Raw genomic sequence first — 20,177 nt, 5'->3', positions numbered from 1 at the left:
TTTATTCTGAGTTCCCCTGTACAGTGGAGGACCAAGCTGAGGCTAGATCACTCGCAAGGGCTCAGCTCCCCTCCTGGAAAAGCAGGAGCCTGTAGGTCTAATTAAGTCCCAGCAGCATCCAGAACACAGGATAAACCACGAGAGCTGCCTTGATGCTTTTGTTGTGCCTGCCTTGTATTTTAGAGAGACCCGTATTCGGGAAATGCCTTTCTGCCCGGTGAGAGCTCCAGTGAGGATGAAGACCCTCTAGCAGAATTGTCGAAGGAGGAATTGTGCACAAAAATAAGAGGCCTGAAACAAAAACTAACAAACATCCGGAAAGAAAACAGCCGCCTTCGACAGTCTTTGGTCATGCTTCAAGGTAAACTTAGAGAAAATTGACATTTTTAGATGAAAGGAAAAATACTTGATGAGGGAAAGTATTGAAATCAGCTGTCAAGGATGAAAAACTCAGTACCTTAGAGAAAAAAAATCAAAAACCACATTTTAAGAAAATCTATGATTACATAATTTAATATGGATGTACTCTACTGAAGCCTCTAGTTTATTGATTAAAAAATTTTAGATTATTCCTACAAAATACCAAATGTCATATTCATTTAATACTGTCCAACAAATATTTATTGAGTGTTTAATATAGGCTTAGAGAGAAAAGATCAGTAAGACAACAGATATGTCAAGGTGTTCATGATGTACTTATCTCATTCTCCTCTGCTAAGGAAAGCACTAGAAAATGGGGCCTGTTGTGATCTCTTATAGACTTACTGGAATTAAAGATTCTACATATTAAATTTCAGGTTTGGGGTTGGGAGCAGTGGTTTGGAAAATAATCACATTCCACTGAAGACATAAAGGGGAAAGACAGGCCCAAGAAAATTAAAAACAACCTGGAATAATGCCTTTTTGCAGAATCCTATATTGTGTTTAAGTGTTTCTTTTTTTTAAATTATGTTTTCCACTTGTAGTTAGGCATCATGCACTATTTTGTACAGCTGAATATTTGGCAATATATCCTATGTGGGGCAGCATTCTGTTATAAAACAGTAAATACACAGAGTATTTTAAAAATAAATCCCTCTGGCTTCTGTGTACAAAATGAGTACAAGGGGCACAGAAAGGAGAGTCGAGGAGAACCACTTTTGAAAGGTATTACAGTCATTGGACTAACAGGATGGCCGCCTTGCCTAGGGCAATGGCTGTGGAAATAAAGAAGACAATTCCACAATATTTGGGGAGGCAGAAATTGTAGGAGACAGAACATTGTGGTGAGCTAGATTGACAGAGTAATGGCTCAGATGAGTTCCTACAGATATTGATTAAATTGAAGGCTTCCTAATTTTAAGTAGAAACAGGCACACATGAATGGAAATAAGATGTTTATTCCACCAACAAGCCATTCTCTCCTTATTTTTTACGCTTTAAATATTGCATCTTTATAACTGATGGTTTTTCCTGGTGAGGTTTTTGCAATTTTCGAAGAACAGATTGTTCTTATTTTTATATCATCTGTTCCAGAACGTAGAGTAAGATGAAAAGCTAGTTGATAAAGTTAGCATACATTGCTGGTTCAAGTATTGATCTTGAAGTCACCGACTTTGGTTTGAATCCCAACCCTACTTACTAGCTGTAAGCCTTGGCCTTGTCACTGTCCTGCCCTCAGCCCCAGGTTCACTTTCCTCATCTACACAGTGGAGCCAATCTCTCATGTCCTTCTTGCCAAGATGATTAAATTAGATAATTGGAAGAAATGCTTTACCAGGGCCTGATACATGATAGGTGCTCAGTAATCATCGCTATTGATTCTGTCTCTGTTTTTATTAACACCAGAACTTGACACATGGACCCCCCCCAAAAGAAAATTAGACCCATTTTTTTCATAAATTTAGATGAGAAAATTCTAAATGCAAGAGGAGCGAATCAGTTTCAATAGTATACGAAGGGGACTTCTCTGACAGTCCAGTGGTTAAGACTCCATGCTTCCAGTTAAGGGGATGCGGGTTCCATCCCTGGTCGGGAACTAAGATCCCACATGCCGCGCAGCACAGACAAAAAATAAAATTAAAAAAAATAGTATATGAAAAGAATCATCACTATGAACAGTTTCTCTCTGTCCCTCACTCTGGAGTTGCTGTTTCATTTTCTCCTCTCTCTGCCAGCTTCCCACACCTTCCATATCCTCACTCTCAGCTGGTGCCTTTGCTTCATGGAGAACTTGGAGGGTGTGAAAAGACTGTCAGCTCCCTGCATCTGTACTTGTATTAACCTCCACTTCCTCTCCTGTCACCCATGAGTGACCTGTCCTCTTGTCCAGCCAAAGGCAGTATGTCCATCTATGCGTCCTCTTTCTGCTAATCAAGGACAGAGCTCCAGAGATCCTCCCCACTCTCTCTAATGAATCATCCCATTAGCATCAGACATACAATTATTTCTCCCATTAAAAAAACCAAACAAACCAAAAAAAACCCCACCTTTCTCAGGCCATTTGCTTTTCTGCCTTCCACTCTGTTTCTCTCCTTCCCTTTGTAGGAAAACTCCTTACATGTTGACCCTATACTTTTTTTCAATTTTCCCCCTTTTATTCCCTTTGGATCCCACTTCAATTAGGTCCTTGTCATTCCATTGTAATGTCTCTTCTCATGATCGCCAATGACCTCCATGTATTAGTTTCCTAGGGCTGCAGTGATAAAATATCACAGACTGGGTGGCTTAAACAGCAGAATTCCAAAATCAAGGTGGGCCACGCTTCCTCTGATGGCGCTGGGGATGGCCTCTCTCCTAGCTTCTGGTTGATCCTTGGCCTGAGGCAGCATTAAGACCAGTCTTCATGTGATGACCTCATTGTGGGCTTGTCTGTCTCTGTGTCCAGACTTCCCTCTTTTTATAAGGATGTCAGTCATTTTGGATTAAGGCCCACTCTAATGACCTCATTTTAACTTGATTACATCTATAAAGACCCTATTTCCAAATAAGGTCACATTCTAAGGTCCTGGGGGTTAGACTTCAACATCTCTTTTTGGGGGGACACAATTCAGCCCATAACATTTCATATTGCTAAGCCCGAAGGTCATTTCTCAAGGATCACATTAAGTGCCCTGTTACATCTGACACCTTGGCTACCTCTCCTTCCTTGGCTTCTAGGGCACCACATTCCTCCTCCACTGCTGAGCTTTCCGTCTCAGTTTATATGGCTGCCTCATTTCATCATCTTATCCTCTAAATATTTGATGATGCCCCAGGCTCAGTCCTTGGACTTCTTTCTTTTCTATCTGCTTTCACTCCATAGGGGATCATATCCAATTCTATGGCGTTAAATCCATCAATAACTATGACTTATCTCCAACCTGGACTTCTCCCTTTAGTTCCAGAGTCATGGGCTAACTGTGTATTGACAAGACTGGCAGGCATCTCAGACAAACACCACCACCCACGACCACATTCCCACTCTTCCCCTGCCACCTGCTCCTTTCTTCCTCGCCTCGGTTAATGCTAACTTCATTGTTCCAGTTTCTCAACTCAAAAACCACGATGCTGTCTTGTATTTCTGTATTTCTTTTACACCCTACACTCAGTCCATTGGCAAATCCTACTGGCTTCACCTTCAAAATATCTCTGGAATACAGTTCTTTGTACCACCCCCACTACAGCCACTCTGGTCCAAACCACCAGCATCTCTCACCCAGGTTATCATGGTGGCTTCCTCACTGGTGTTGCCACTTCTGCTCATGCTACTGTGCGGTCCACTCTCAACACAGCAGCAAGAACATCCTGCTAAATGTAGGCCAGCTCACGTCACTCCTCTCTGCAGACCCTTCCAGTGCACGTCTAGCTCACGTGGGGTAAAACTGAAGTCGGTTTTATGATCTTTGAGTCCTTACATGATCCGGCCACCTCCCCTCCACATACCTTTCTGGCCTTGTTTTCTACTCTCTCCCCATCCTTCTCTGTGATCCAGCCACACTGGACCACTTGCTTTCCCTCCAAAGACATCAGACGTGACCTGACGTCAGCATCTCTGTACTGGCTGTTCCCTTGGCCTGGGATGTTCTTTCCCCAGATATCCACATAGTTTGCACCCTACGTACTTCAAATCTTCACTGTAAATTCATCTTTGCCCTGACCTCCTCCCTCCATCTAAACTTTCAACCTCTCTCCCCCTGCAACATTTTTTTATCCCTTCCCGTTTTGTTTCCTCTTTGGCACTTAAAAGTCTACATACTCTATTCTGTATTTAATATTGTCTGCCCCCCTGCATGCACACACACTAGTATGTACCCTTAGAAACCAAAGTAAAGTTGGCTATTGGTTAGACTTCAAGCAACAGGAAGAGTCAGGAACTGCCAACTGCCACTGCAGTATTCGTGCATGCATTTCTTCTTTCAGTCAATATTTACAAGGTCCTCTATATGTCAGGCACTGCTCTAAGTACCTAAAAAAACCCAGTGAACAAAACAAGGATCGCCACTCTCACAGAGCTCACATTCCAGTGAGGCAAGCAGTCAAAATCATGAAAAATAACAATTAAGTAAAATTAAGTAAATTATACAATATGTTAGCTAGTGATAAATGCTATGGAAAAAATAGAGGTAAAGAAGGATGGGGATTTGAGGGAGAGGGGGTGTTTTACAGTTTAAAATAACATGGCCATAGTAGGCCTCCTTGTGAAGCTACAGTTGGGAACTAGGAAGATGTCAGAAAGTTGAAATTTAATGTATAATCCAAATAAGAAAGGGGTCTGAGAGAAGAGTGCAGAGTGGTTAGTTAACTTTTGCTCAGAAATATTCCTCTTTGAACTAAGAATCAGAGCTGTTTATCTGTCTATAAAGCCTGCTAACTAAGAAAAATAGCAGAATGTATATGCCATTCTAGACATTCAGAATGACAGACGTGTGTGTGCTCTACGTGCATGTGTTAAACATTTGAAACATATCTTGTGGACCACAACTGACCAGCACAATAAGATATAAAAGAAAAAAAGTGGTATGTCTATTGTACAAAAGGGTATTAAATTATCACTATTTGTAAAGAATGAATGTATACCCAGGGAAAACAATGCCTCAGCCGAAAACTCCACTCTATTAACTAATGAGATTTCAGTAAAGAAGGAAAAATCAATTACGTTTTGCCCAGGTTCATTTAAATATAGTAGAAAGCTGTCAAAGTTTCAGAAATAGCCAAAGTAAAACCAGTGAATCATTGAAGTAGTAATTAGTAAAAGTTTATTGTGTGCCCATCAAAAAGATACCACCAAAAGCAAAAAGGCTTATCTAAGCCATAACAGTGTGAAATTTCAGAACACCAGGAAGGGAAAATCTAGAAGCTTTCAGAGAGAACAAGCAATGTTATCCGCTAAGGAATGGGAGTCAGATGACATCAGACTTTTCACCAGCAACACTGGAAGCTCTAAGATAATTGAGCAATGCCTTTAAAATTCTAAAGGGAAATGATTTAAACCTAGACTTCTATACCCAGTGAAACCATCAACCAAGTGTGAGGGCAGAATAATTATATTTTCATACTTATGAAGTCTCAATGTACTTCCTGTGCTTTCTTTTTCAAAAGCTAAGGGAGGGTGTGCTCCTTCAAAATGAGAGAGTGAATCTAGAAAGTTAATCAGAAAACAGGTAGTCCAGTACAGGAGAGGGACAGGATGTAGCCACAGAATAATAGTGACGGGACACTCCAGGGTGACAGGTCCACAGTAGCCTGGAAGCAGCTGGTCTAGAGGTGGACAGGTACAGGGGTTACAGGAGAGAGATCACTGAAAAAAACATGAAATTGATAGATGACATGATGTCATCTACCAAACATACTGCAAGGAGATTTTACACCTCTGGTAGGAAGTTTTGAGATGTTTAAGTCAGAGAAACAGTTAAATAATAATAAGCAAGCTTTTAAAAATGAGATCATTTTAACTCTAGGAAAGAAGTCATGTTTTAAAGGAAAGGAATTGAGAATTACATCACTATAATAATGTAAGCACAGTATTTATTGAAGTAGCAGTTGTGTTACAACTATCCTGGGATGATGGAGAGAAGAAGAGTGTGTATGTGTTTGCACATGTGGGTACCACGTGTGTGTGTTTCTGTGTGGCTGGGGGAGGAGTTGAAAGAGGGCTGCCTTGTCATGTTACGTAGTTGAAAGTCAATAACTAATTATATGAATCTGAAAAAATGAAAGAATAGTTGTATATGCTTATTATTATTTAAGACTATGAAGGTAACTACCAGAGAAACAGGTAAGTGGATCAGAAGTTCTCCCTCTAGGAGTAGTAGGTAATCCAGGGTGGTGAGCGGTAGGGCAGAGGACTGCTATTTTTCATTATAAGCCTTATTGTATTTAAAAAATAATAAATGCCTAGTACATAATAGGTGCCCCAAATCTAATAGCTACCATTTTTTTAAAAAAATCAGTAATTTCCTTATAGATCAGAAATTGCTGGTTTTATTCCTAAAAAAAATAATTAAAAAGAATCTACACATTAATTACAAATAACTATAAGATATCTACTAGTTACCCTAACAAGAAATGTGTAGGATCTATGATGAAAAATTAAAAAGTCAATGGAGAAATAAACAAATCTAAATAGAGAGACGTCAAATTCATAGATGAGAAGATGCCAATTCATCTCAAAATAACTCACAGTCTGACTAGTCCCAATCAAATGCCCATAATTGTTTTGTTTTGATTTTTATTTTTGTGGTAATTTGACAATAATTATATTAAAGTTAACCTGAAAGAATAAATAGGCAAAATCAATTAAGAACATTCTGAAAAAGAATCTGAGGGCCTAACTGTCAACATGAAATCATATAAAGTTCTGATAATTAAAAGCAACTTACTAGGATAAGAGCCAGCAGGTCGATGGAACAGAACACACATCCCTGGATAATACCTCCCATACAGGGAAGAAATGTCCTGGAGCCACTGTGGCACAGAGGACAAGAGGATGGGTTTACAGGGGCCAAGTCACTTGGGTTCAAATCCTGGCTCTGCCACCTACTAGCTGTGTAACTGAGTGTGAGATGAATGGAAATGATAAAAGTACTTCCCTGGGTGACATGTAAAGTATTCAGAGCAGAACCTGGTAAGGTGAGTGCCATATAGTGTCTGCTTATCACTGTAGGATGACCAGTGTAGTCACACCAGGCCCTGCTCCTAGGAAGGCCCCACATACTGGTTAAAAATACTGTCACCATATTAAAATTCTGAAGAAGCTTTGAACAAGGAGTCCTGCATTTTCCATTTGCAATGGGCCTGACAATTCACATAGCGAGTCCTGCAAGCCATTTAGGACAAGGATGAATTATTCAACAAATGGTGCTGGGAAAACTGATATTCCAATGTGGCAGGGAGGGGCAGGTTTAAGTTAGGTTCTCATTTCACACCATGTGGCGTACTAAAAACATAACTGTACAGTTTAAATTAAAACTCCATGTTCTGAATTTGAATGAGTACTGGTTTTGACACAAGATGAATTTTTATCTTTAAAAATTAATAATACGTATATTCTAATACTGTTCACCGAAGAGGCCTAGAAACCAGAACCCAAGAGCAAAGAGCACTCCCAGCACTTGGGTGTGGCCTTGAAATACCGTTCCCCACTAAAGGGAGCTGGGGTTCCCTGGAGAAACGGCTGATTCCAGAACTTGCACAGGAAATGGACAAGATTTGTCAGGAGCCTCAAACAGGAAATATAGATGAAAATCTTGTCCTACCAGAAAGCAAGGAGGTCAGCAAAGACCATGTGGATGTGTCAACTGGAAGAGATTCCCACTGGCTAAAGATCATTATTATTGGAGCATCAATAATAATGATCAGGGCAACTGGTTATCATGTATATTTACATGCATGACTTCATTCAAAAGAGAAAAAACTTAATGGTCATCTGAAAGAACCAACTCATTATTTTGAAAACTGGCAAATACAGACTGAAAAATCAAGCATTTATGCTGCCATTATTATATGAAATGAACCTCAGGGTAGCCAAATAGTTGATGAGAGAAAGTTTCCCTTGGTAGAATTCTAGCTAAATGAAGAATTAGGATATCACCATTTTGCAACCCCTGATGAATCTAGGCAGTGATCATCAGTGACCGCTAATATCGCAACGAAAGGTAACCATGCATTCAATGCCACCTGCTGGAAGTTAAAACACTGATCAAGCCTTTAGATCTAACTACAGGGAAGAATATGTTAAACACCCCCTTAGGGGTGCAATCAGCAGAATCCAGACTGTGGGAAACCCTGCAGGACAAAGGACCCAGTTTCTTCAACTAATAAACTGCAAGGAAAAAACTAGGAGATGAAAAGGAAACCTATAGTTTGTAAAAGAGACAGCAACTAATTGTAATGTATGGATTTTATTTGGATTCTGATTCAAACAAGAACAAAAACGAGACAATCAGAGAAATTTGAACACTTGCTAGTTTGGTTTTTTTTTTAAATGATATTTGAGAACTATTGCTAAGTATTTCTAGCTGTGACAATGGTGTTATGGTTATATATATATATATATAACCATATATTATATATATATATTTAAATTTCTTACCTTTGGAGATATACACGGAAATATTTACAGATAAAATGAAATGATGCCTGTGATTTGCTTGAAGTAATTTTGGAGGTGGGAAGAAAGTGGGTGGGGATACAGGTGGAACAAGATTGGCCATGAGTTGGAAACTAGGGCATGGGGTACATGGGAGTTTACTATTTTGTGTGTGTGTTTAAATTTTTACATTAAAAGTTAGAAAAAAATATATCCGCGGAGAAAAAAAAACTTACCTGTGAAAAGATGTTTAAACTGTATGAAATATATGAGTGAATATTTAACTGATCTGAATGACTTGCTAAGTATAAAGTAAATGAATGAAGTAAGGAAAAGACTGCTACTTTTTTTTTTAACATCTTTATTGGAGTATAATTGCTTTACAATGGTGTGTTAGTTTCCGCTTTATAACAAAGTGAATGAGCTATACATATACATATATCCCCCTATCTCTTCCCTCTTGCATCTCCCTCCCTCTCACCCTCCCTATCCCACCCCTCTAGGTGGTCACAAAGCATGAGCTGATCTCCCTGTGCTATGCAGCTGCTTCCCACTAGTTATCGGTTTTACATTTGGTAGTGTATATATTTCCATGCCACTCTCTTTGTCCCAGCTTACCCTTCCCCCTTCCCGTGTCCTCAAGTCCTTTCTCTAGTAGGTCTGTGTCTTTATTTCCATCCTGCCCCTAGGTTCTTCATGACCAGTTTTGTTTTTAGATTCCATATATATGCGTTAGCATACGGTATTTGTTTTCCTCTTTCTGACTTACTTCACTCTGTATGACAGACTTTAGGTCCATCCACCTCACTACAAATAACTCAATTTTGTTTCTTTTTATGGCTGAGTAATACTCCATTGTATATATGTGCCACATCTTCTTTATCCATTCATCTGTTGATGGACACTTAGTTTGCTTCCATAAGACTGCTACTTTTAATTAAGTAAAAACTAAAAATATGTGTGTGCTTTTCTAAAAATTTTATTTTATTTATTTTATACAGCAGGTTGTTATTAGTTGTGTGTTAGTTATTAGTTGTAAGTTGTAAGTGTATTGTAAGTGTGTACATTTAAAACATACTAAAATTAAAATACTCTAAGAAAAATAATTGCAACTTATGACAAATTAAAGGTTAAAGTGCTTAAGATATAAAGGTTAAAGTGTTATTAAGGAATTAATAACAATAGCTAATACATTGTGTTTATAATGCACTAGGCATTCCTATAAGCACTTTACCAAAACCATCTAAGCTATCATAAAATTTAAAAAGTACTAACATTCTTTGGTCTAATAGGTATCTCATAGAATAAGTTCAAATAATCAATAAACAAATAAATATGTATTCAACTTCACAATAATCAAATAATTGCAATAATTACAATTTAAATAATTGTACTAAAATTTTAACCTATCAAAATAGTGAATATTGTTGTTAATAATGAACACCTCTTGTTGATGGTGCAGTGATGTGGCTGACTTCTTACCTTGCTAGTGGGCATTTAAGATGGAAGACTCTTTTTAGAGAGCCATTCAATGACATTAACTGAGTCTTGGAAACATTTATACCTCTGAGCCTATTGGTACGCTTTCAGGAATTTATAGCATTGACACGATCAGAGATGCATATAAAGATGTGTGTGGTAGGTGGTTCATAAGAGTTTTGTCTGTAATCAAGAAAAATTGGAAGCAACCTAAATTCCAAAAAGAATAAAAGGAGCATTTGAATAAATTAGAGGACATCAATACCTTGAGATATTAGGGAATCCTTAAAGTCGCGTGTTCAAGTGGAAAATAACCCATCAGCAGATGAATGGATACTTTAATTGTGGAGTATCCATGTAATGAAATATCACTCAGCAACAAAAAAAGAATATATATATATATATATATACACATACCTGAATCACTTTGCTATACACCTGAAACATTGTAAATCAACTATACTTCAATAAAAAATAAAAATAATATTCATCCTCCTGAAAAAAGAATGACTGACACAACAACATGAATGAATCTCAAAACATTATGCAGAACAACAAAAACAAAAAAGTCAGACCAAAAAAAGGAGAATATACTGTTTGTATCCGTTTATATGGAATTCTAGAACAGGTAAAATGTGTCTCTGACTAAAGAAGTCACATTAATGGTTTCCCCTGAGGTGAGTCCAGGGACTGATTTGGAAGGAACATGAGGCAAATTTCTGGGTGGGCAGAAATGTTCTATATCTCGAACATATTAGTGTGAGCTAATTGGGTATATCCTTTTGTCAAACTCATCCCCCTCTACCTACTTAAATTCTGCTCAGACTTCACATAAGATCTTGACTTTGATTCTAAGCAAATTAGACCTCAAAAGATCATATTTTCCAAGATTTAATAAAATAGGTAAAATATTCAATTTATGGTCTTAATTGGAAAAAAGAAACATGATACAATGCTATGCATATAGCATTGTCCTAATTATGTAAAACAAAATACATGAATATAGATAGAGATATACAAAAATAGAAATGGCAAGAAGGATATATTCCAATGAACATGTATAACTTTCATTATTAGAAAAAACAGTGAATATTCTTTAAACCCCACATTAATGCAGAATTCCCTTTTTCTCTTTACATTCCAGCTTTGGCCTTCTTTCAGTTCCTCAAATACAGAACTTATGTTTCCTATGCTTCTGATGACCTCCTCATTCCCTCCGGCTATTTAATTCCTGCTCAGCCTTCAGGTTTCAGATCAATCTTGACCTCCTAAGAGAAGCCCTCTGTGGCCCTTCCCTCTCTAGGCTGTTTGCCTCTCCTCTGTGACCTTAACAACTGTGATTTTTTATTTCTTTGCATGCACCTTGAGTTAGCCAAACCTCAAGGTTAAGGGCACAGTCCTCTAGACTGCCAAGTCTTCTAAGACTTCTGATACTGACTGCAAGTTTAGGGGTTTTCCAAAACCACCCTCAGGTCCAGTAATTTGCCAGAGAAATTTAACTCACCAAAACCTATTATATTCATGGTTACATTTATTACAGGGAAAGAATACAAATTAGAACCAGGCAAAGTTGGAAGAGACACATAGGGCAGAGTCTGGTTAGTTTCCAAGTGAGGAACTTCTGTCCTCAGGGTATATTACGTACTAGTCTTTATATGTTACAACAAAAGGCACAGAGGATTGTCCACCCAGGAAGCTCTCTGAGCTTGGGTGTCCAAAGTTTTTACTGAGGCTTCATTACGTGAGCATGATTGATTCACTGATTGATTGCCCACATGGTCTTTCTGGCTTTCTGACTATGGCCAGCTTCTACCCTAAGATTATTGGGTGTGACTGTCCCCACCCTGAGAAACTCCCTAGCATAAACATAAATCAGGTGTGTTCTAAGGGGCTCACCATGAATAACAAAGACACTCCTGCTATCGCTCGGGAAATTCAAGGGTTGAGAGGTTACTTCTCAGGAACTGGGGGGTGGTGGGTGGTGGTTAGGACAAGTGGCCAGACCTTCTTTGAGCGGGCCAAATTTTTACACACAGCATGGTTAGGTAAACAATACCCCCCACCCCCTCCCAGTTCCAAGAGTCTAGGATCACATCTGGTTTTGCTCCCAGTCTCATCCCTGGCACCTAACAGAGTGGTGGGCAAATGTTGAGAGTTGGCATGACATAGAAGTTTATAGCATGGAATTGGCAGAGTCCGAATTTGAATGTTGCCTCTTCTTTTCACTGAGTTGACCCTGATGGGTTATTTAACCTCTCGTTGCCTAACTGTCCTCATCTGTAAACTGCAGGTAATGATAATACCTATCTCAGAGAGTTGCAATGAGGAGTAAACAAATGAACATCAGTAAAGTTCCCAGAATAGTGCCTGGCACAGAGTAGAAGCTAGATAAATGTCTAATATTATTAAGTGCTCAATAAATAATTGCTGATTGAACAACTGTCTGGCACATGAGAGGTGCTTAGCAAATATTAATGGAAAAAATATAAAATAAGATTTTCTTCTTTAGCAGATTTTTAAATTTTTCTATTAACATAGTACTAAATGTATTGATTTGGACATGTCATCAATATGTCTGATTTTCAGGTCTCCAATCAGCTATTATTCCAAAGATTATATAGCTCAATAATATGCTTAGAAAAGTACAAAAAAGTTCCAGAGTCTTTTCACCTCTCCAGCAGGCATTACCCCCAACCATAGAGTGAGGAGTTGAATTACACAGGGTTCAAGGTGTCTTCCAATTCCAACAAAATGTTATTTGTCCTTAGGAAAGAAACTAGATATAACAAGAGAAGACCATTTAACATGGAGGCATGAAAGCTTTGAATGTGTAAGTTTCCATTTATAAAAAGGAACAAAGAGAACATTCAGTTGATTACCAAAATCCATCTTTAATATGTGAACACATAGATTTGAACTGTGGCCATGAATTTTTACTAATTTGATGGCCTTTGACTCCCTGGCAAATCATGCACTAAGGCCATAGAAAATTTATTTCAATCTGTGAGAAACGGTTTATTTTATCTTGTCACTTAAACTGGCCTGATGGAAGGTGATAGAATCAGTAATGTCTCCTTAAACACCTTCAAATAACATCATTAGCAATTAGAAAAAGAATCAAGTCTTAAAAACATTATGTTAGGGCTTCACTGGTGGCGCAGTGGTTGAGAGTCTGCCCGCCGATGCAGGGGACACGGGTTCGTGCCCCGGTCCAGGAAGATCCCACATGCCGCGGAGCGGCTAGGCCCGTGAGCCATGGCCGCTGGGCCTGCGCGTCCGGAGCCTGTGCTCCGCAACGGGAGAGGCCACAACAGTGAGAGGTCCGCGTACCACCAAAAAAAAAAGTAAATATGTTCCAACCATTCTTCTTACCATGTTTATTTTCCAAAGATAGCAAGTGTTAACTTGCTTTGGTCTACATACTTCTATGCATATACACATCATAGAAAATATGTATCTATGCTGCTATGCCAAGTATTTGTAAAGTACTACTTTTTCTTGCCATTTTAGTTTTACCACAAGCCGTCACCCAGTTTGAAGAATTGGTTGGTATGGCGGAGGCCCTGCTCAAGGGTGGAGGAACCCTGTCCACGTCTGCGTCCACCCTCTGGAGAGCAACAAATAACTCCTCACCAGATTCATTTGCCTCCACATGTAGTAATTCTAATTCTAATTACAGTTCACCAATTTCCTTGAAAACTGAGGAGGAGCATCACGTGGATGAGAAACAGGTCAGCTGGTAGACCATCCCATCTTTCTCTGGGATACAGTTACATACAAAATTAAAATTACTGTACAACATAATCACTGTCTTATCAGATCACTTTATGTAACTTTAGGTCAATCATAATATTCTGACTACGTAAAACAGTCTTTTACAATAAATCTAATATTTGTGAAATGAATATCCAGTTCAGAAAATTAAAGTCAAATGGTGGACAATGATGACGTTATTAAACTAGGAAATTCTTAAACCAGTGACAGAAGGACAACTATGCATTAAAGGTTATAAAACTGTATCATTGAGACAAGGTGAATTTTAGGCTGTACATGCTGGCAGAACACAATTCTTCTACTTTCCCGACTTCTCTTAATCAAGAAATAGAAGCTAAAAATACAAGTTTTGTTAGAATCGGCCTGGGAAATTATGCCTTCAAGAGCAGTAATTAAATGCTCACTATCTAACATTCAGAATATTTGAATCTTAGTGTACTGGTTTCCTTTGCTGTGTAACAGATTCCCACAAACTTAGTGATTTATAATAATACAAACTTACCACCTCAGAGTTCTGTAGGTCAGAAATGCGGTAAAATCAAGGTGTTGGCAGGTACTCTCCTTTTTGGAGGCTCTGGAGAAGAATCTGTTTCCTGTCCATGGGGGTTGCTGTAGAACTCAGTTTCTTATGCTTCTAGAGCCGAGTTCCCTGTTTTCTGTTTTCTTGTCGACTATAAACTGAAGGCCATTCCTGCTTCTAGAGGCATCCCCCTTCCCTGGTTCACGGTCCACTTCCATCATCTTCAAAGCCAGTCAGGGCAGGCAAAGCCCTCTCACTCTTCTATTCTCTCCTCCTTCCTCTGTGTCTTCTTTCTGCCTCCCTCTTCAGCAGTTAAGAGCTCATGTGAGTGCTCAATAAATGTTAGCCATTTTCATTATTATTATTAACATTTATGGTGTGCTTACTACGTACCAGATACTGTGTGTATATATTTATAAACATAAAGTTATATGTGTATGTAAATATACATATTCGTACCTGCAATAAAGTACACAAATTTTAAGTGTAAAAAAAAAAAAAAAGGCTCACGTGATTGGACTGGACCCACCTGGATAACTCAGCATATTTTCCCCATCTCAAGGTACTTTAATGACACGTACAAAGTTGATTTTCCCATATAAGGTAACGTATTCAAAGGTTACAGGGATAACGATGTGAATATTGTCAGTGGGCCATTATTATGCTACCATGCTTAGTAGGAAATGTTAAGTATGGATTAATCCTTAAAGCACCAAATCCAGATTACATGACAAGAATTTGTATACACTCTAGAACAAATACCTCATATATGTTGGGAATTATCTCAAAGTTAACATCTAACTCTAACCCCTGAAATGTACAATATATATTAAAAGTATCATACATCACCTTAAAGACTTGGTTTTGTTTTCTGGTCTGTATTAATTCAATGAGTAATATATTCTTCAGATATTCCTTTCCTTTCCTTTTTCAGTTATTTCAATTATTATTTTTAATTTTTTAGTTCAAGATTGAAAAATGGCAGATTGCCCGTTGCAACAAGAGCAAGCCTCAGAAGTTTATTAATGATTTAATGCAAGTGCTCTACACAAATGAATACATGGCCACACACAGCCTGACGGGGGCAAAATCCTCTACTTCAAGGGACAAGGCAGTGAAACCAGCTATGAATCAGAATGAAGTTCAAGAAATCATAGGTGATAATGTCTTTGTATTATATTGTCACATGAATCTGAAATTATTTTACCATTCAACTTTAAGTTGTTCTTTCATTATCTTTTTTATTCTTCAAGTTTATTTTTCTATGAGAGAAAAATCTGAGGATAGCCTAAACCTCTTATGATATATGGGGAATTTTGTATAACAACTTTACATTAAAAATGGTTATTAAAATAAAAATGAATTTTATATCACTGAAAAGTTTGAATTCATAAAATTCATAGCTTTAGAAAAGTAAATTTTCAAAATCCTTTCCAACAAAATTTTAGTAACAGTTTATGTCTTATTTTCTTTTTCTTATCTTGGTTAGAAATATCCCTTATCTTTTACTCAGAAAAAAACAGAGTTAATTTAACCATCCTACTTATGGTTTTTAAGTTAATTAACCTCCTTAAATATAATAATTTAGGTTATCAAGTAATTTTTTTGCAAATATCCAACAAATTTAAGGACTCACTGAATCACAGCTCTCTATATTTTAATAGTGCATCATTTCTTAGTTGGAAAAGAGTCAGTCAGAATCTGCTTGTTTCAACTGATGTTGGGAATGGGTAAAAATAAATTCCCAGCATTTTGGATCAAGGGCACTTAGCATTCAGAGCAAGCAGCAAGGTTAAAGCTGAATGGTACCATAGGAAGACATATATGTATGCTCTCAGTTTATGATATAGACTTTTGTTATCTCTTGCTTTGCTTTGAAAAATCTGCCTAGAGATTCATCTATTTAAATATCTCATGGGTGTTGGGCTGCTTTTTCAAAATAGAGACAAAATTATAATGTGAATTGCTTGGTGTTTTATTTCAGTTCATACCTTAAGATGCAGAGGCCTGATAAAGTGGTTTTTTAAAATTAATTAATTTATTTTTATTCAAGTATAGTTGATGTATAGTATTATATAAGTTACAGGTGTACAATATAGTAGTTCACAATTTTTAATGTTTATGTTCCATTTATACTTATAAAATATTGGCTATATTGCCAGTTGTACAATATATCCTTATAACTTATTTTATACATAGTAGTTTGTACCTCTTACCCCCCTACCCAATATCGCCCCTCCCCCATCCCTTCCCACTGGCAGCCACTGGTTTGTTCTCTGCATCTGTGAGTCTACATCCTTCTGACAAAGTGTTTTTCTGTGTTTTGTTGTTGTTTTTACAGGAATCACAAAACAATTATTTCCCAACACAGATGATGTTTCAATTAGGAGAATGATAGGGCAAAAGCTAAACAATTGTACCAAGAAGCCATATTTGAGCAAAAATCTGAACTCTCAGGATATTAAGTAGATCCTTTCGGTAAGTCTTGTAAATCTTCACAATCCTTTCAATGTAGCAGGAAGACACAATACTTGTATCTATGGAATAGCATTTCCCAAACACTCTACTAGAGGAGACTAGAGGCCTGTGAGATGCTAATGAGTATTCCTGGGGGTGAAGGTAGGGACGGGGATGGGGATTTAAACTTGGGAAATGCTGAGTCAGTTACACGGATTCTCCTTTCCCAGAGCCTCTCAAATATTTTGATGCCCTTTAAATATGCCTAAGTGCACCAGAAATCTCTAAGAAGGGCATATAGTGTAGAGTGTTTTCCAAATGTGTTTCACTAAGGAGCTTTTCTTTCTCTTCACACAACACATGTTAACTTGTGGGGAGGGGTAGAAAGCAGCCAAAGGAGGGACATGTGGCAATTTAGGAAGTGCTTCTCTAGAATAAGGGAAATACAGACCTTTAGGAGGTCTCTGAGGTAGATTAGTGCACTCTATCATCCCCATCCTGCTTCTCAATGTCTTTAAATCTTTAAGTCAGTTGTTATAGTTTGTATTTGTTTGATAAGGATTTTTACCAATATGTTTGTATTAAAATACTAAAAGGAAGAAATATTTGTTTGCAGCGAGTTCTAAAGAAAATACACTTTATGGTCAGGCCCTGCCCTAGGCAAGCCTGTGATGAGGAACTTTGTGTTTGCTTTAGCAACTCAAAGTCCTGGCCATTCCACCTGTTGTCACCCTTCCTCTCCATTATTTTGATGGAAAATATATGACAAATATGCATTGTTGCGCTATTAATATTTTAATTGATAAACAGACGTATATGATAAACACATGAGGGCAGGTTTTCCTTCCATTTTCTTTACTTCTATCTTTGATTTCCATTTGCTTGCTCTTCGCCTGAGACCATGTCACTTGTCTTTTTCTTCTGACCATGTTTTAAATAGGATATGGACCCACCCCACCCCCACCCACTGTTTTAACTACTGCCCCATCCTCCTTGAGGGTCCCTTAGTATGTTACTATTCAATTAAGGCTACCTCTGCTGAGGGTCAATAATAGTCTCTCTTCCTTAAAAAGAACAAAACAAAATAACCAAAAAACCTACTTATAACAGCTGAAGGGGAATTCTTTCTCTTGGCTCACGCATACTGGTAGACAGACCTGAAGATTTATAAAAGATAAACATATTTGTATCCTTTTTCTCCCCAAGGGATTAAAAATTTCAGTAGATGGTGAATCTCACAACTTGCCAGTTAAGAGATAATTGCTTAAATGAGCCCTTAGAACTTCTCTTTTGTTTTGTTTTTTTAATTGAAGTATAGTTGATTTACAATGTTGTGTTAATTTCTACTATACAGCAAAGTGATTCAATTATACATACATAAAAATTCTTTTTCATATTCATTTCCATTATGGTTTATCACAGTATATTGAATATATAGAACTTCTCAGTTTGATGTCAGGCTATCCAGTTGTCCTGGTGTATCATGGCCAAGTTCCCTGTTTAAATGCCATGTAACCAGACCTCCAGGTCATAGGGCTGTCTTCTGGAGCACATTGTATTTCAGAGCTCTGCAAAGCATTTTAATATCCTAACCTCTGCCTTTTTTATATCCCAGGCTGATGAGGGTAGGCATGAAATTCATCTCTGATAAGTCAGCAGAGTATTGAAGAAATTGAAGTTAAAAAGTTTTTATATCAGTTTTGCTTGTACCAGCCAGTCGCAGTGTTATCAAATCACCTGGCGATAGCATTAATTAAAATTGAAAAAAGGTAGGGCTTCCCTGGTGGCGCAGTGGTTGAGAGTCCACCTGCCGATGCAGGGGACACGGATTCGTGCCCTGGTCTGGGAAGATCCCACATGCCGCGGAGCAGCTAGGCCTGTGAGTCATGGCCGCTGAGCCTGCGCGTCCGGAGCCTGTGCTCCACAACAGGAGAGGCCACAGCAGTGAGAGGCCCGTGTACCGAAAAAAATAAAATAAAATAAAATTGAAAAAAGGGAGAAATCTTTTGTTATGAACACAATATGTTCTAGCGCCTTCTGCGCCTGAGCTTGGTTGTCAAGATAGATCCTTGGAATAGAAATGCATATATTTTGAGTCAGAAGTAGAGATTAACACTAGAATGGAATTTTTTTTTCAACCAGCAGATATCTTTCATTTGAACTATAGCTCAATCCACATTATTTCAAAAGGACTGAGAAAATACACTGGGAGAGACAGGGTCACAGAAAACCTAATTCAGCCATGCTTGGTGAATGAGTCAGATATAGCACCACCTGGTGGAATGCTGCTATATTTTTCTCTTCTTGCTCATTTAACTAATAGGAGCCTAAAGTGAACACATTTATTCAGGCAAACCATACCCTTCCTCCCCCTGCCCTCAAAAGTATTTGGAAAAACAACTGTCCTCCCATTACTATAAGCAAGGCAATAGGTACTGTGAAACCATGTAGATTTCTACAAATTCCAATACATCCAGGAAGCCCAGTAACCCCACCAGGGGCCCTGGTAGACTGTGCCCTCCACTCAGGACTGAGCTCGAAGTGGCCACTGGCTTGCATTTGAAAGGACAACCATTTCCCTGCTAAGATTCATTTCTGTGAAAGCAAGAGCTAAATCCCATCCTGCCTCCTTTGTCATCTATTTGTTCTCACTCCTGTGACTGCCCTCAACTTGCTAGCAGCTCGCACTCTGCCTAGAGCTTGATGTTGCCAATCTTTCTGACCTTTCTCCATTTTTTGTTTTCTTACGAGAGCTAAAGAAAATTTTATTTATAAGAATTACAGAATATTAGAAGATCACCTCTATAACATCCCACTAAGTGTTCTAACAGCCTTCTCCTGAAATGTCCAAAGCTGTCCCAGTTTACATAATCTCTACCATAATATTACATACGCATAACTTAAAGGTGATCTAATACAGCAGTGCTCAAACAAAGTGGGAGGGATTTTGTCCCCTGCCCCTGAAAGAGGGGGTTTGAAAACACAGATATTTTGGGTTGTCACAACTGGGCGATACTACTGGCATCTAGTGGACAGGAGCCCGGAAGGCTGCTATACATCCAACAATATATAGGACAGCCCCCACAACAAAATAATTACCCAGTTCAAATGTCAGTTCTGTCAAAGTTTAGAAATCCTGATCTAAATGATTTCCTGGTCACCAAGATGGCAGGGTAGGAAGACCCTGAGCTCACCTCCTCCCACGGGGCACACCAAAACTACAATTGTTTACAGAGCAACTGTCTATGAGAACAACCTGAAGACTAGCAGAAAAGACCTTCTACAACTAACGATATAATGAAGGAACCAGAACAAGAAGGGTAGGAGTGGCGGAGTTGTGGTACAGTCAAGACCCACATCCCCGGGTAGGTGACCCACAAAGAGGAGGATAATCACAAT

The 20,177-nt window shown here is 38.3% G+C and overlaps 1 protein-coding gene across 4 annotated transcripts in view; it reads left to right on the top strand.

The window, feature by feature from the left end:
• BEND6 (BEN domain containing 6) overlaps nucleotides 1-20,177 on the top strand; it is a 53,127-nt gene that overhangs the window by 25,247 nt on the left and 7,703 nt on the right. For all 4 annotated transcript variants that reach the window (XM_049716249.1, XM_033424330.2, XM_049716250.1 and 1 more), the window contains 4 exons: nucleotides 184-361; nucleotides 13,538-13,758; nucleotides 15,286-15,478; nucleotides 16,663-16,799. In XM_049716249.1, coding sequence (XP_049572206.1) covers nucleotides 184-361; nucleotides 13,538-13,758; nucleotides 15,286-15,478; nucleotides 16,663-16,790 — 720 coding nt within the window. In that variant the 3' untranslated portion in view covers nucleotides 16,791-16,799. The remainder of the gene's footprint in view (nucleotides 1-183; nucleotides 362-13,537; nucleotides 13,759-15,285; nucleotides 15,479-16,662; nucleotides 16,800-20,177) is intronic.

This window comes from Orcinus orca, chromosome 10 (assembly GCF_937001465.1).
Source record: "Orcinus orca chromosome 10, mOrcOrc1.1, whole genome shotgun sequence".
NCBI classification, from domain to species: domain Eukaryota; kingdom Metazoa; phylum Chordata; class Mammalia; order Artiodactyla; family Delphinidae; genus Orcinus; species Orcinus orca.
Note: the sequence above shows the minus strand (reverse complement) of the source record. Positions and strands in the feature narration are given on the sequence as shown.